We start from the raw sequence: 17,151 nt of genomic DNA on the forward strand, positions 1-17,151 counted from the left end.
ATCACCTTATGTAGCGGAGTGGCATGTATAAAAGTTGCTGTTTTGTACAGTATCCTTGGGTGGGCTGAAGCAAACTGCACCATATTTAGTAGGAAGATGTCAATTTCTCGAGTCGTCGGGAGGTTCATACTGGTGATGCAGTAAAACAAACATGGCCGCCAACGATATGCTTTATCCATCGCAGCGGCTGGGGAACACGTTCACTAGATATCGATCGAGTCCGCTGCACGGAAGGTAGCGATGTCTGCGATAGGCAATAGATCGGGTGACTGCCATCGGATGGCGCAGATTGAAGGTCTAAAATGCTCTTCACGCAATATTGTGATCGTAACATTATAGGAAAACCAGTCACTTGCCGAGACAAATCTTCATGGTAATTTCTCAGCCTCGGAAATTGCTGGTAATAAATTCTAGCTCTGGCCCTGTGGCAATAAGCCTTCTCTTATCGGCAAGCATTTTTCTAAAATTTAAGCCAGGAGCGTAGTCATTGCTATATTATGTTCCGTGTTTTTACATGCAGCATTGGTCTGTAATGTAAACATCGACCTTCAGTGGGTTTTCTGCTATGGTTACTTGCACTGTTTTTCGAGATTCTTCAAAGCAAAGGTAATTCACAGCCATAAGTTAGGCTGTGATGAGAAAGCACTCACGATGCTCTCGTTCATGGTGCAGTCATCGCGATCATTGTTGCTGCAGTACATGGGCCGGTGCCCGATGGTGATGATCCAGGGTCTCTCGCGGCGACGTTCGGGTCGAGTGGCTTCCTGCAACGAGGAAGCATCATGAGCAGCGATGAGTGACTCGGGCGAGCGGAACAAAAATATACGCAAAGCGTGTGGCCCAGCTTGAATATCCTAAAATATTTCACAGACTCGGAAGGACGTCACAATGTTTCACGCCGTATATGAACTTTCTTTTTTCCGCTTTCGCTGTTTTACCGGCTGCTGCTGCAGGATGACATCTCAGAAGGTGAACTTTTTGGTACGTCGCTGACCTGACGCCTAAGTCATTCTAAGAAACAGCATCGCGAAAAGTCTGAGTCATTTTGGACAGTAAGGGCGCAATTAATCTGAGCACAGCTTCCTTGTCGGCAGGCTGTGGAAACTCTAGGCTCGCAGCTGTGGTGAACACCATCCTTGCTAACTATGTGACCTAGGAACAGCAGATTCTAATAGGCACAATGACGCTTCTGTGGTTTTAACGTTAGACCTGAGGACTAGATTGTTTCGAGTACTGTCTGAAGCCGTTACAGGTGGTGGTCAAAGCTTGAGAAGGCAAAAATATCATCCAAGTATACTAAACAAATTTGACATTTGAAGCCCGCCAGAACAGTGCCCATAACGCGTTGAAATGTTGCTTGCGCGGAGCAGAGACCTTGAACTCAAATAGGCCTTCTGGTGTGATGAATGCGGACTTCCCGCGATCGATTCAATTACCCAATAACCGATCTTCAGTTCCATCGGTGTGAAATGTTTAGCGTTATATAATCGCTCATGTGTCTCGTTGATTAGGGGGAGGTGGTAGACGTATTTTTCGTTGTGCTGTTCAAGCGGCGGTAATAGACGTGGAAGCGAGACACGCCGCCTTCTTGACAATGATGGCTGGTGCTCATGGGTTCTTTTATGGCTGGATCATGTCGTCGTGAAGTACTTCTACTTGACCGCGGATATCCAGGTGCACTCGCGGAGATACACAGTAGGAGCTTCGGTGAAGATGTTGAGTGTGTTGTAGGTGACAATGCATTGCCTGGACAACCCAGTTTCACGCACCTGTGGAGCTGACGAAAAGTACATGCTTAGCCTTCAAGAAGGGTTCGTACCTGATCCTGCTTGACGCTGACTGGGCAGCGCTGGGTTGATGTCGAACTTTGGATGGTAGCCTTATTCAGGTGCATCAGGTTCGCGTTGGGTAGGAAGGCATAGATGTCTTGGATGTCTTCTAGATTTCTGTACTGGTCTCATTCTCCCACAAGTATACCGGCACCTCAACAGGGGCACGGTGATCACGTTTCTAGGTCGTCTAGAAACGTGATCACCGTGCCCCTGTTGAGGTGCCGGTATACTTGTGGGAGAATGAGACCAGTAGAGAAATGGACATACCTCTTGCGATGCTGAGTCCTCGTTACAAGAAAAACTTTGTTAATTCTAATTTATTTTTATTTACATGAAGCTGCGGTCCTCATGTGGTCCAAGCAGGAAGGACAGATAGCGAAAAACTTTCAATAAGCCATAAAATTTGTATAAGAAGAAATGCTATAACCGATCACACAAAAGAGTCAACAAAGTCACTTAGATATCAAGCATTATGGTGTCGCAGCGCTGGCAGACAAGGACAAAAGGACGAGGGACACACACAACTGCGCTGAACTTCCAACTTTATTTTGGACGCTTTTGATCCGCGCATTTATAATTGACAGAAGGAACTGGACACGCAAGCGTGCTCACAAGACAGATGTAGCAATCTCAGTAGCAGCATCGCAATCTCTCGCAATCTGAGTAGCCGAATCGCAATCTCAGTACGAGAAGGCCGCCCCACAAAAACGAACGCGGCGCAACAAACACTGAAGAGGCTATTTCCATTTTTCATTTATCATGCTGCATTTTGTTTTTACTTGCTTCTATGCCTTGTTTTTATAGCCTCTTCAGTTTTTGTTGCGCCGCATTCATTTTTTGCGGCGGCCTTCTCGTACTAAGATTGCGATTCGGCTGCTGAGAATGCTATACGCGATGCGCAAAACGCCGACAACGTCGCCTGTCGCCAAAGCCGCAAAGCGTAGGCGGGTTCGGTCGTGCGCTGTTCATGTCAGCGTCTATAAAACCCCTCAATAATTTGAAAGTAGCGACACTCTCCTCCACTCCGACGTTTTCCTCCTCGAATATCCTCGCCCGCCGGCTGCGCGCGCTGCACACGGCACGCTTTTTTGGGCAGCGCTCTCGCGCCGTCCGGGCTGTTGGCTGGCACATGCGCGCGCTCTTACGTTCGCGCTTTTTCCACACTCTGTGATTGAATAAAATCACGAGTAAGACATGCGACACGCTTGATTACCGCGAGTCACATAAGTTAGCGTCTCGTACGCGCAATGAAAGTGCCAAATAAGAGCGCTTGCGGCACGAACAAAACTACTTGCTGCATACATCTCACATTCCTTTTGACTTTTCCATACCGTCTGTCTCAACACGGCATAGTATATGAAGCTTAATATTTACAATATATTTGAACATTCCAGAATATTTTTAGCATACCAATTGTAGGTAAATTTAGATTCACCTCGAACTAATTTTCGCGGAAGTACAGTTTATGAAGTTGCTCACGAGTGGAGTTTTAGTAGTGGGATGTTTGCTGGGAACAAGCTGGGACATTTGCTTTGATGGCCGTCCTAACATTTGTTATTAAGGTTCAGTCTGAGTTTGGCACTGCGCAGTGCACATCATCATCATCATCATCATCAGCCTGATTATACCCACTGCAGGGCGAAGGCCTCTCCCATATTTCTCCACTTAACCCGGTTCTGTGCTAGCTGCATCCACTTGACCCCTGCGAACTTCTTAATCTCATCCGCCCACCTAACTTTCTGCCTCCCCCTGCTACGCTTTCCTTCCCTTGGAATCCAGTTTGTTACCCTCAGCGACCATCGGTTATCCTCTCTTCGCACTACATGTCCTGCCCATGTCCATTTCTTCTTCTTAATTTCCACTAGAATGTCATTAACTTGAGTTATTTCTCTGACCCACTCTGCACGCTTTCTATCTCTTAATGTTACCCCTACCATTTTTCGTTCCATAGCCCTCTGGGTTGTCCTCAACTTAAGTAGAACTCTCTTGGTTAGCCTCCACGTTTCAGCCCCATAGGTGAGTACAGGCAAGATGCAACTGTTGTACACTTTCCTCTTGAGCGATACCGGTAAGCTGCTAGTCATAATCTGCGAGTGCTTGCCAAATGCGCTCCATCCCAATCTTATTCTTCTTGATATTTCCTTTTCATGGTCTGGATCTGCGGTTACTACCTGTCCTAAGTAGACATATTCGCCTACTATTTCCAGTATTTCGCTACCTAATGTAAACTGCTGTTCCTTCCCGAGGCTGTTGAACATTACCTTAGTCTTCTGCATATTGATTTTCAAGCCTACCATTCTACTTTTTCTGTCTAGGTCATCAATCATTATTTGCAGTTCATCCCCCGAGTTGCTTAGCAAGGCAATGTCATCAGCAAATCGCAGATTACTGAGGTATTCTCCATCTACCCTTATCCCTAACTGCTCCCATTCCAAGTCTCTAAATACTTCCTCTAAACAAGCTGTGAATAGTACTGGGGAGATTGTGTCTCCTTGCCTAACACCTTTCTTTATGGGAATTTTATTGCTTTCTTTATGTAGAACTATGGTTGCTGTGCAGCCACTATATATATCTTCCAGCACTTTCACGTACGGCTCGTCTACCCCCTGATTTCGCAATGCCTGCATCACCGCCGAGGTTTCAACTGAGTCAAATGCTTTTTCGTAATCAATGAATGCTATGTATAAGGGCTGGTTATATTCCGAGCATTTTTCTATCACCTGATTGATGGTATGGATATGATCGATAGTAGAGTACCGTTTCCGAAACCCTGCTTGATCCTTTGCTTGATTGCAGTCTAAGGTTGTCCTGATTCTATTGGCGATTACCTTAGTAAATACCTTATACGTAACAGACAGTAAGCTGATTGGTCTGTAATTTTTAAGGTCCTTAGAGTCCCCTTTCTTGTGAATGAGGATAATGTTTGCATTCTTCCATGCTTCCGGTACCGTCGATGACACCAGGCACTGCGTATACAGGGTGGCCAGTTTTTCTAGCACGATATCCCCCCCGTCCTTCAGCAAATCTGTAGTTATCTGATCCTCTCCAGCTGATTTCCCCCTTTTCATAGTTTCTAGTGCTTTCTTGACCTCGTCCTTCGTCACTGGTGGAATGTCTGACTGTTTTTCCCTACCGCCAATCTCACTACGGTCCTGACTACTTTGGCTACTGTAGAGATCTGTATAGAACTCCTCGGCTACTTTGACTATCTTGTCCATATTAGTGATGACGTTGCCCGCCTTGTCCCTTATCGCATACATCTGGTTTTTGCCTATGCCCAATTTCTTCTTTACCGCTTTAAGGCTTCCCCCGTTCTTTACAGCATGCTCAATTTTCTCCATGTTATACTTCCTTATATCGGCCACCTTGCGCTTATTGATTAGCTTTGATATCTCGGCCAATTCGATCTGGTCTGTTGGATTGGAAGCTTTCATACTCTGCCGTTTCTCAATCAAATCTTTCGTCTCCTTAGACAGCTTACCGGTATCCTCTTTAACTATCCTACCGCCTACTTCTACTGCGCACTCAGTAATGATATCTCTGAAATTATTGTTCATTGCCTCTAGGGTAATGTCGCCATCCTCAGTTAGAGCTGAAAACCTATTCTGTAGCGAGATTCTGAACTCTTCTGCCCTCCCCCTCACCGCTAATTCGTTGATGGGTTTCTTTCTTACTAATCTATTGCGTTCCTTCTTCAGATTTAGGCTAATTCGGGACCTCACCATCCTATGGTCACTACATCGAACTTTCCCGATTACCTCTACATCCTGCACAATGACGGGGGTTGAACACATTATGAAGTCGATTTCATTTTTAGTCTCTCCGTTAGGACTTTTCCATGTCCATTTCCGGTTCTTCCGTTTGCTGAAGAAGGTATTCATGATTCGTAAGTTATTGCGCTCTGCAAACTCAACTAGTAACTCCCCCCTGCTATTCCTAGAACCAATGCCATAGTCACCTACTGCCTTGTCTCCTGCCTGTTTTTTCCCTACCTTGGCATTGAAGTCGCCCATTAGTACAGTATACTGCGTGTTTACTTTTCGCATTGCCGATTCTACATCTTCATAGAAGCTTTCAACTGCCTGGTCATCATAACTACATGTAGGTGCATAGGCCTGTACAACCTTCAGTTTATACCGCTTATTAAGCCTAATTACGATGCCTGCAACCCTCTCATTAATGCTATAGAATTCATCTATATTACCCGCTATATACTTATTGACAAGAAAACCTACCCCTAGTTGTCGCCTCTCTGGTAAACCTCGATAACACAGTACATGCCCATCCTTCAATACAGTATATGCCTCATTCGGCCTCCTAACCTCACTAAGCCCTATGACATCCCATTTCATGCCCTCTAGTTCCTCTAACAGCACTGCTAAACTAGCTTCACTAGCAAGGGTTCTAGCATTAAACGTTGCCAGGGTCAGTTTCCAATGGCGGCCTGTCCAGCGGAGCCAGGCTTTCTTAGCACCCCCTGCTGCGTCACAGGTCTCACCGCCGCCGTGGTCAGTTGTTCCGCAGCCGCTGGTGACTGAGGGCCGGGGTTTTATGGAGCTTATCATAGGAGGTTGTGGCCAATTACTGCACCAGGGTGGCCAACTCCTGTTCTGGTGAGGGAGTGCGTTACCGGAGGTGTTCACCGGCATCAGGTCGCACCCCAAACCTGTATATGCAATTCCATCGACACGCGGATTTTTTTTTTTTTTTTTTTTTGTCATCCGGTGGAGAATTGCGCGGCACCGGGATTTGAACCCCGGTCCTCTTGCATGCGAGGCGGATGTTCTACCGCTACGCCACCGCTGCACCTTCCGCTGCACCGCTGCGCAGTGCACAAGCAACGGCTTAATCGTTTTTTAGTTGAGAATTTTCGCGGCGGCTTGAAATCGAATATGAGCTTTTTTCTATTAAGCATGAAAGGCCTGTAGGTCCCGCTGTCGGTGACCTTGAGGTGATGTCGAGCCGAAATCGAGAGCCAAAGATCCGCGCACCGATTTCCCGTCATCCAAGAAAAGTGTCCGTACCCCAAAGCCCTCTCGACAACCGTAATTTGGATTTGACTTCACTGAATTCGCCATACCCAAATTATAGGTTAGACATCGATTTTAGCCACATTCGAATGAGGTCAAATTCAGAGGGTTCCTGGGGCTGTATTTTGCGGGAGGTCCCGAAATTACGTAACTACTGAATTCGCCATATTTAAGTTAGGTTAGACACCAATTTTCGCCAGATTCGGACAAGGTCAAATTTTAAGGGTTTAAAGAGAAATTTTTGCTGTGCGGATATATAGTTTTGCGGACACGGTCTGTGGACGAGTTCTCTACACGCTTTCCTGCGACATAAGCCTATTAATGCTTAACAATCTCCCTCATTGCACGCGCTATCGTTGAAAAGCGAGACCTAGGTTCAGAAATTACAGCGGGTGTGAAGAGGAAGAAGTACACGAGGGTACTATATGCGAATGTTTGCGCATTGTATGCATCAGCCGTCGCTATTATAGCACGTTGAGCGGAACCAAGAAGTGAAAACAATAACACGCATAACGACGCAACATGATAAGAGAATTAAGTGAGATTTTCAGATTAGTGATGCGCTTGCATGCAGTTTCAGTATACACAGTCGACTGTACCTCGCAGAGATTCTCAGAGATCCTCGCAGAGATGGGCAGTGTGCGTCGGCGTAAAGTTCTTGCGGCCGATGTTGTGCAGCCACTTTTTTCTTCTAACGGTGTCTTCCTTGCCGCTCGGAATTGCGAAAAGAACAAAGCCATTTTCATGCCAGCTTGTGCACTGAAATGCGCAGCAACTGGGCATAGTGCTGCACTAAAGGAGCGCGAATAACGCGAAGTGCAAGCGCGCAATGTCAGGGAGCTCGGTCGTAGCAGCGGCGGCTGCCCAAAAAATGTCGCCGACGAAAAATGAAAATACAAAAAGAGCGAAGTTAACGCGCGCTTTTCCCGAAGAGCGCCCGCGGAGCCAATCACCGTCCGATGCGAGAGGTGAGAGAGGAGGATCGGCGAGGGTGCGCAGCGCGGCGGCATAGTTCACAGAAAGTCGCTACTTTCAAATTATCAAGGGACTTTAAGCGTCTATGCATGCGCGCGCGTCGTGTTTTTGTCTTTAAGAGATATAACGCCACTGTCAACCTTTAGCAATGTCCGGGAAGAATTGCTGGGTAATATTGTTTTTCTAACACACACAAAATCTAGCCAGGAGCAGGTTTGTATAACTTTTCAGCGATGCTTCACGAGAATGACGGCGGCCGTGAATCGCAGCTGTTCGACGCAGAAAGCAAGCAATCGCACCCAAATGACATTTGTTCAGATTAATGTCATTTTTAGATGCTCTGCTACACGACCAAAGCTAATGCCATTTCAAAATTATGGTAACTGCGATTGATATGCAAATGTTGGTGTGCCTTCAATACGTTGCGAAGATGACTACGCTGTAAACGAAAGCAGCCTATCAATTGACATTCGTGTCTTGCATCTCTTGTAAACAACCTGTTGATTAGGGCTACCAATTACGAAGTTAGGGGCAGTGTCGGCGGTGTTTGCTTGCGAAATGGTACGGGAGGTGCGCACGTCTGCGCTCGACTGCGAAACGCTTACGAGTTTCAACAACATACACTTTGCGCACTAAAGCAAGTGTCAAGAGCAACACGTAAAATAGGCAGTATGTGATGTACTGTCCGACGGCGCTTTTATTGAACCTTCGAGTATTACCCTACGGAGCAGCATACTACAGCCCCGTTGACTTCCGTACGTTTTCGCCAGATCGTTCGCTCAGCATATTAAGCCCCGTCGAAAAATGCCCGAGCTTGGCCTCATCAAGAAAGCATACGGCAAATTCGTAACGCTTGTCACATCGGATACCGCGAGCTTACCGCGACCACACTGCCCGCGAAAGCGGCCGACGACGGCGCTGTGGCCGTGTGCTAGGTCCTGGTCGTTACTAGGCCTAAACGCCTAAACGATTTCGCTTCAAAGCTGTAGCTGGAAGCGCTTTGGAAAAACTAAATTTTACATTCAGAAAACTGCCTTAGTATCAGTTCAATTGTCTCAAAAATTGTCCTGCAGTAAACGGAAGGTTTAACTTCGGCGACGTCTTAGCAGCGGAGAACGAAATCGGATGAGCTGCATCACACCAACTACAGCTGCTAATGTGAGCAGATATTTGCTTTTATTGCTGTTATCACTTCTTCCAAAATCTCGCTACATTGCAGCGATGCTCAGTAAAGATATTTTTTTTTTTTTAGATTCCTTCATCAAATAAGCGCGTATTATTTAAGATCGAGAGACATGCATTTCTGATGGTGGCGAAAGAAGTCCATAGTGCCGGCGACTCGGCGCCGACGGACCGCGGCAGCAGGAGCGACCTGTTCTGCCCGCGCTGAGTGCGGTGGCTACGGGTTGGCTGGCAGCGATGGGGTCCTGTTTTTTTTTTCTTACGATGCTTTTTGGGCATATTTTACATAGGCGACAAGCTGCAAAATTATAGGAGCAGAGTATTATTTAATGCAGGTGGCACTTTTGTATTTTAATTTGGGTGTAGTATATTCTCACCGAGTCACTGGTGCCGAGATAACACATTTCCTCGTTGATCGCAATCGGATGAGTACCTCAAACTCTTTCAATACCTAATGTCGTTTTCATCGAATGTCATTATATTTTCTCGTGTAGCAGCAAACAAATATAATTTTGAACAATTCTCATTCGATGGAAATAGCATTAAATTTACCTTGTGGCAGAGCTGAGTGATAACTATGTTTTCAGTGTTTTCTGCTTGCCATTGCACCTTCATTGAACACTTCTTGTTTAAACCTGGTCGCCTCCGCTAGCCGGGAAGATACAACACGCATTATATTTGTGAAACGCTTAGCCAGACGATATTTAGCGTGCAAATTGACAACTCTAACGTCCCATTAACTCGATCCTCCTCAGTAGCGTGAGCCACTGCGATGGGTTATTGAGCAGGTATTTGCCAATATTCGTTTTGAAACTTGCCATGCAATTACTTGGAACACCAGAGCCAGTGTTCCTGTTTTCTGGAAAGAATACGAAAACATATAACATGTCGCTGCACTTACTATTTAGACTAAGGGCTCTAGAACTGGTTATAAAGCGCTCTGTAATTCTGCAGTTGGGCGCGAGGGTGATACAAACGAAATGAATATGATGCAACAATAATAAAATACGATATAAAATTTAAATCTAATATGCTCTTGGCTAACCTGTGATGCAGCTTTTCGGATATTGTCTCTGCTGATATCTCACTCCCCAATGTAATTATCTACCCGCTCTGCCTTTTTGGCAAAGAAATTCGTGAAATCCATGCTGTACAGGTAGTGGGTAAAGCACAAGCATGAAAAATTTTAACTCTTGCTACAGGAGCCCAATATGCGCTATTTTTCTGATGCTCAGAATGCTGGTTTGCAACCTCGCTGGCGTTTCCTGCGGTCGCACCGGTACGAAACAGCTCGCAGTTCCGACGACACTGCTTAGTTTACTGTAGCAATAAATTGCATGTAAATTAATCAAGCGTTGTATGATTAAGCGAAGAAAGAACATTGGTTCATAGGTCAAGGAATGAACGAATTAGCGTGGCGTTGGAATGAAAGCGCGGCACTCAAATTGAGCTCCACTTCGTACGCAACCTTGTTGACGCTCGTATGCAGGAGACACTTGCTGCATAAGGAGACGATGTAGACCCAGACGGCCCTGATATCGAACACATGTCCACTATTATACAGTGCGATCCCCTTGCGCACACTGTCATCGCGGAAGTGCCCGCGAGACGCGTACAAACGACACATCGCACGTGCGCACCACGGCCATGCTTGCCGCATCAGGCCCGCCTCGGGTTCCGACGGCCGCCGCTACGAGGCTTTCAGTGGTGCCCCTATAGGCACTGCGCAATGCCGGGATAATGAAGTATAGGGCATTGTGGGGATACAACAGGTATGAGGTTTTAAGGGGTATTTGGAAAGGAATTATGGTGCCCGGACTTACTTTCGGAAATGCAGTTTTGTGCCTAAAATCAGAGGTACAGTCGACATTAGAAATAAATCAGAGAGCCGTCGGACGATTAGCACTAGGTGCCCACGGCAAAACCACAAATGGGGCGGTACAGGGAGATATGGGCTATGCATCTTTCGAAGTACGGGAAGCTCAGAGTAAAATATTATATGAGGACGCCTAAGGAAACTGGACAGTAACAGATGGGCAGCTAAAGTATTTAAATACCTGTACTTAAAAAGCGTGGACTCACAATGGAGCAAAAAAACTAGGAAATTAACTAGTAAGTATGCTAGTCACAAGGACGGAGAAATAAAGAGCATTAAGCAACAGGTGAAAAACACAGAAGGTAAAAATTGGATAAATTCGATGGAAAAGAAACAGAGTGTGGAATTATACCGAAAGTGGAAAATGCAGATCAGGAAGGAAGCTTTCTTTGATAACTCAAGAGGCAGTGCCCTACTTTTTGAAGTCAGATCAGGGTGCCATAGAACACGCAGCTACAAAAAGAAATTTAACAATGAAGATGACGCATGTGCTGTATGTGGTAACTCCAGTGAAACAATTGACCATGTTATACTGGAATGTAATCGTGTCCCTCCGGAAGTTGATGTAGGCGCAATCACTGTTCCTGAAGCTCTGGGGTTTAGAGATACCAACGGCCGGGTGAATAAACTGGCGGCAGAAACTAGCGAAAAACGACTGGATGATTGGTGGTTTAAAAGCAGAGAAGGGACATAATGTTAGTAATCTAGAAACAAAAATTTAATAAATAGAATGATGGTTTAGTTAACCAATCTAAATAATTAAGATATAGGGAGAAAAATGACCATGATAGCTACTGGTACCACCCCGTTTCAAAGGGGACGCTCTTATATTCCATCCATCCATCCATCGCTTGGCGTATATCTGTATTGTGAGTGCGCTGGTGTGTCCAGTTCCTTCTGTCAATTATAAATGCGCGGATGAAAAGCGTCCAAAATAATATTGAAAGTTAAGCGCAGTTGTGTGTGTCCCTCGTCCTTTTGTCCTTGTATGCCAGCGCTGCGACATCACAATGCTTGACAACCACCGCCAACTAGCCCAGCAGCATACCCTACTTCACTTAGATACATTGCACTACATTGCGTTACATTTTATCTACAATACAGTGATCAGCGCCCTTTCAAAATGTTACTCAGCAAGGAGAAGCTGCAATATTCAGACGCATCTAAACCGTCTCCTCTCTTTCTTGCAGGCTTTTGTTGCGTGCGGCGGTCCTTACCATGAAGGCACAGCTGAGCCAGAATCACCATGAGCTGTGTGTGCCTATCGTTGATCGTCAAAGCTCAGCGTCAAATGCCAGTGATGTGAACTTGCACGTCACTGGCATGCCAGCGTGACATCGGCATCGTTGGACGTGTCGACACACACCCCCAAGCGTTCATCACCAGTGAGCAAGGGAGCAAGATGAAAACGCATCTAAACCGTCTCCTCTTTTTCTTGCAGGCTTTTGTTGCGTGCGGCGGTCCTTACCATGAAGGCACAGCTGAGCCAGAATCACCATGAGCTGTGTGTGCCTATCGTTGATCGTCAAAGCTCAGCGTCAAATGCCAGTGATGTGAACTTGCACGTCACTGGCATGCCAGCGTGACATCGGCATCGTTGGACGTGTCGACACACACCCCCAAGCGTTCATCACCAGTGAGCAAGGGAGCAAGATGAAAACGCATCTAAACCGTCTCCTCTCTTTCTTGCAGGCTTTTGTTGCGTGCGGCGGTCCTTACCATGAAGGCACAGCTGAGCCAGAATCACCATGAGCTGTGTGTGCCTGTATTGCCTATCGTCAAAGCTCAGCGTCAAATGCCAGTGATGTGAACTTGCACGTCACTGGCATGCCAGCGTGACATCGGCATCGTTGGACGTGTCGACACACACCCCCAAGCGTTCATCACCAGTGAGCAAGGGAGCAAGATGAAAACGCATCTAAACCGTCTCCTCTTTTTCGTGCAGGTCAGTTCGGTTGTTCTTCCTTGCTCAGAGAGTGATGGCGGGTTCTTTTGAGTCATTTTGCCTCCTGATGGTCTTGATAAGTGGAGACGTAGACACCATTACAGGCCCCTTGACTATGTCTGAACAGATGGAAACCATTATTGAAAATCAGAAAGTATTATCTGGCGAGCTAAAATGTGTCAGGGAGAAGTTAGTGGCCCATATATCAGAGTCAAACAAAGTCTGGCTGCCATTGAAGAAAAAATAAGCCCCTTCGCTCCAACAATAAAGACGGTAGAAGAAGTGAAAGTTCAATTCGAGAGCTACAGGAGCGGATTTCATCGCTTTGTAGCAAAGTTGAAGACCTAGAGTATCATCCTCAGCGTGATAACTTGATTATTTTTGGGGTTAATGAGCACAGCACAGCAACTCCGAACAGCCTGAAGGATGCTGTGTTAACAGAAGTGTTTGAAAAAAAAAAGGAATTCGAGTCGGAAGCGCTGAACGCACACACCGTCTCGACAGGCAATCTGACGATAACAGCCGGCCAGTGATAATGCGGTTCTCCGACTTTAATGAAAAAATGGACCTCCTTAAGAATTCGAAAAAACTGAAAGGTTCAGGAATGCCATTATCTGAGGACTACCCTCTCCGAATTCAAAAAGTACGAAAACTGTTTTGGTCTACCGTTAAAGAAAGTTCAAATCCCGAGGACAAGGTATACCTAAAACTTGACAAGCTAGTTATAGACGAGAACGCGTATGTGTGGGACGAAGAAAGAAAATACGAATGCTTGCTATATCGAATGAATTTAAAGATGATTCTGGTGTCCAAACTGGTGACAGTGACAGTAATGCCTTATTATCGAGACGTTACTCGGCATCAGAAACGAAAAAAATTTAAATGACGGGTCGATAAGAGAAGACAGTTGCGAATCATTTCTCTCAACCCACAAAGCATCGCAAATAAGACAGCCGAATTCGAAGCGCTCCTTTGTGAACTGGACCCTCACGTTACCTTTGCGACAGAAACCTGGCTACATTCTGACATCCCTGTCCCCGCCTACAAAATTTTGCGAAGCGACAGGCCGACCCGCGGAGGAGGAGTCGCGATAGTACTTATAAGGAAAGTTTACCTTTCGTACTCCTGCTAGGGATTCTCAATAATGAAAGTCTGTTTTTGTAAAATTAATTTCTGTGGCAACACTATTGTATTGGGTGCAGTATATCGCCCTCCTAACGCGGATGTAGCTTTTCTCTAATACCTGTGTGATCACGTTCAACGCTTTCTTGACGATCGAGTGAAGTTCATTATATGTTGTGACTTTAACTTGCCTGATATCGATTGGTCTTGCAAGGATCCTATGGGTGCCAATTCTGGTCATTCTGAGCTTCTTTTGCATATTGCCTTTACATGTAATCTGACGCAGATAGTTGAGAGACCAACAACAATCTGTACCTCTGTACCCCATATTCTTGATCTAGTGTTCAGTAGCCATGCCCTTAAGTGCATTTCTGCTGAGGCCTCGAAAGGTGTATCTGATAATAATCTCGTTTCGTGTGCTTTTTCCCTGGCAGCTTATGTTGAATGTGAAAAATGACCCATTGTCGTGAAAATTTTTATTAGAGCTGATAACGTGGGAATCCAGCATTTTCTATAGACTCATTTCGATAGTTTTAAGGCTGAGGAGAATGTAAACGTATTATGGTGCATCTTTAAAAAGATATGCCTTGATTGCTTGACAAGTATGTCTCTAATATACTCTAATAATCCCCACTAAACGTAAATTAAAGCGGATGCGGCGTTCTAGTAAGCGGAATAAGGTGTGAGCATGTTAGGCAGCTTATTAAGAAGTAATATCAAACAAGCTAGGGACTTTGTTTTACTGATACGCTTGGTCGTTATCTTAGTGAAGCTTCGGAAAAGTCCTGGCGTTATATAAATGGCACACAACAACGCAATATGTCGCTAATAGTTAACGATTAACCTCTCATAGGACCAAGCAACATTGCTAACGTATTCAGTGAGTATTTTAAATTTGTGTATGCTAATAAAAACTCCAGCTTTCCTTCTAAGCCAGGTGACTATTCTTCTTTAATGCCAGATGTTGTCTCCCGCGAGGGTATTTTTAACCTGCTTTTAAAACTTCGCGTTTAAACGCCCAGTGGGCCTGATAACATTCCACCAGCTTTTCTTCGCCGTTATTCAGAATGGTTGTCCCATTATCCCTTTGTTCTCTTCAATGCCTGTTTGGCTCAGTGCGCAGTACCGCCAGAATCAGTGTCGTACCAATCTTTAAGGGAAACTCCAGGACGGAGAGGGCACTTTTAGGCAGTGGACAGGACACCCAGGTTGCTCCTTACAGTCTTGTACACATTATTTGAGTGTTTTCTAAGAGGTTATTTGAGGCAGCGCCTGGTTTGCCCCACGTAGGTCTTGCCACAACTCGGAGCAATTTTATAAACCGCACCAACTTCGGACGAAACAAAAGGTGACTGGTGCCTAACAGGACAGGCTGGCTCTCGCATAGCTGGGGCATTAACTCTTTGACAAAGCTTGGATAGCTTGTCGGGCGTCGAGACTACAGCACCGACACCAGCCTTTTGGCCGATCTTTTTGACCTTTGAGAAATAGTGTGCTGGAAATGCACCACAGCAACCTTGTGTTGGGGGCCAGGAGCAGCTAACACTGGAATTCCTTTGAGTTTCTTCGACAAGGAGCCAGCTACTGAGATCAACAGGTGCTCAGGGTAGCCAGCTTTTATCAGCCGCTGAATTTGCTCTTCGAAGTTATGGCCCATAGTGTGGATACTAGACCTCATTAGGGCATCTGTAAAACATAGGTTCACAATGCCTCTCTTAACGATCTGTAAGAGACACAACTGTAGGGCAACAATGAATCGCCCCCTCTCGGCTCATACCACCAGCACAGGTGGTTTTCTGCCCTTAAGTCGAGAAAGCGTAAATACCCCTTATCGGGTAATTCATTGGTCAACACGAGATTCGAAAGGCACTATTCAAAGGAAAAAAGCACTTCTGAAAATAAGCTCTTGAAAGCACATTCGTTAGAATCGTAACTCGCTAAAATTATTAAGCAATCATCGAATCTGAAAGCCTTCACAGCAGCTGACGAAGATAGCTGCTGTGAACAGTCGATCATGATGGGCGAGATAAATATCGCTTAAGATTGGGGCAATTTGCATGAGCTGATGTACACTCCGCTTTTTCTAATAGCATCACTTTCATCCCATGAAACAAAAGAAGCCGCCCATCGAGATGCCACGCATCCGAGCGCGTCAGTGTAACTTTCAACACACAAACGTAGCTTGTTGAAGTGCGTCCTTAAAGGCATAAGAGCACCACTGCTATCATTCAGAAATTGAAAAACCTGTCTCAAATCCTTCAACAAGAAAGAATCCTCGAGTGTCAAAGCTTTGAGTTTGGTTTGAAGGAATACCCCAAGGATTTCTGCCAAGTGCCTTTTTCCGTGACGCTTTCCCGCAGTCAGCTTTACACGTCTTCGCAGCGAAACATAGGTCCAAGCTTTTCTTGTTTGCTGCATCTATCTTGCAACCAGTCTGTCAACATTTAGGCGCTTGCAAACTTGCTTAGCCTTTGATTTTACCCTGGAAAGGGCAACCTTATCACGCCTTACGAAACCAGATGCTACAGCTTCAGCAGCTTTTTTACTAAACAAATCTTGGCCAGAATAAGAAAGCCACCCTCTTCGTCTGGAACTAAAAGCGAAAGCTAAAGTATGCTTAAAAATGAATATATGTGATGGGCCCAGTTTTGTCCTTTACCGCGTAGCGCTACATAACATGAACGCCTTCAGAAAAGCACCTAGAAAAATCAGAGTCAGGAGCCCGAGTTGCCACTTGCCTCATCATGCTAAATACTTCCCGAGATGATTTCTTGATTGGAAATGATGCGGACACCCTCGATTGCGCTAACGAAACGTGAGTTAGACTATTTGAGCCATGCATAGTGCAGTTTTAATGTTTTAGAATTCCGGATTATACATCTTTTAGCTCTTAGTGGGCTTTTGGGATTGGTTGAGTTATGTATTCAGCTTTTAATGCCCCTATTGGCTTCTACCGCTTTAATTTTCATTCCCCATTTAACGGTCTTTTTGGTTTTTTCTGCATTGTGTTTTCGTGTCATCGCATAATGTTATTTGTTATTCGTTTTTTGCCTATTGACTTCGTAGTTTTATTGCACTTCCAATAATTTATCCAGCCTGTGTCGCTTTATCATATTCAGCTTTGTTAGCTCGCGTCTTTTCAAGTTTTCGTACGTTATCTATCTGTCGCGTGTAAACTCAGCATCTGTT

The 17,151-nt window shown here is 45.4% G+C and overlaps 1 protein-coding gene across 1 annotated transcript in view; it reads right to left on the reverse strand.

The window, feature by feature from the left end:
* The window catches only part of LOC146172039 (acid phosphatase type 7), a 374,339-nt gene that overhangs the window by 144,856 nt on the left and 212,332 nt on the right, over positions 1–17,151 (reverse strand). The window contains exon 8 of the mRNA XM_084586139.1: positions 651–764. Coding sequence (XP_084442265.1) covers positions 651–764 — 114 coding nt within the window. The remainder of the gene's footprint in view (positions 1–650; positions 765–17,151) is intronic.

The sequence above is a fragment of the Amblyomma maculatum genome, unplaced genomic scaffold (assembly GCF_055883805.1).
Source record: "Amblyomma maculatum isolate TAMU_Amacu unplaced genomic scaffold, ASM5588380v1 scaffold_15, whole genome shotgun sequence".
In the NCBI taxonomy this organism is placed as follows: Eukaryota; Metazoa; Arthropoda; class Arachnida; order Ixodida; family Ixodidae; genus Amblyomma; species Amblyomma maculatum.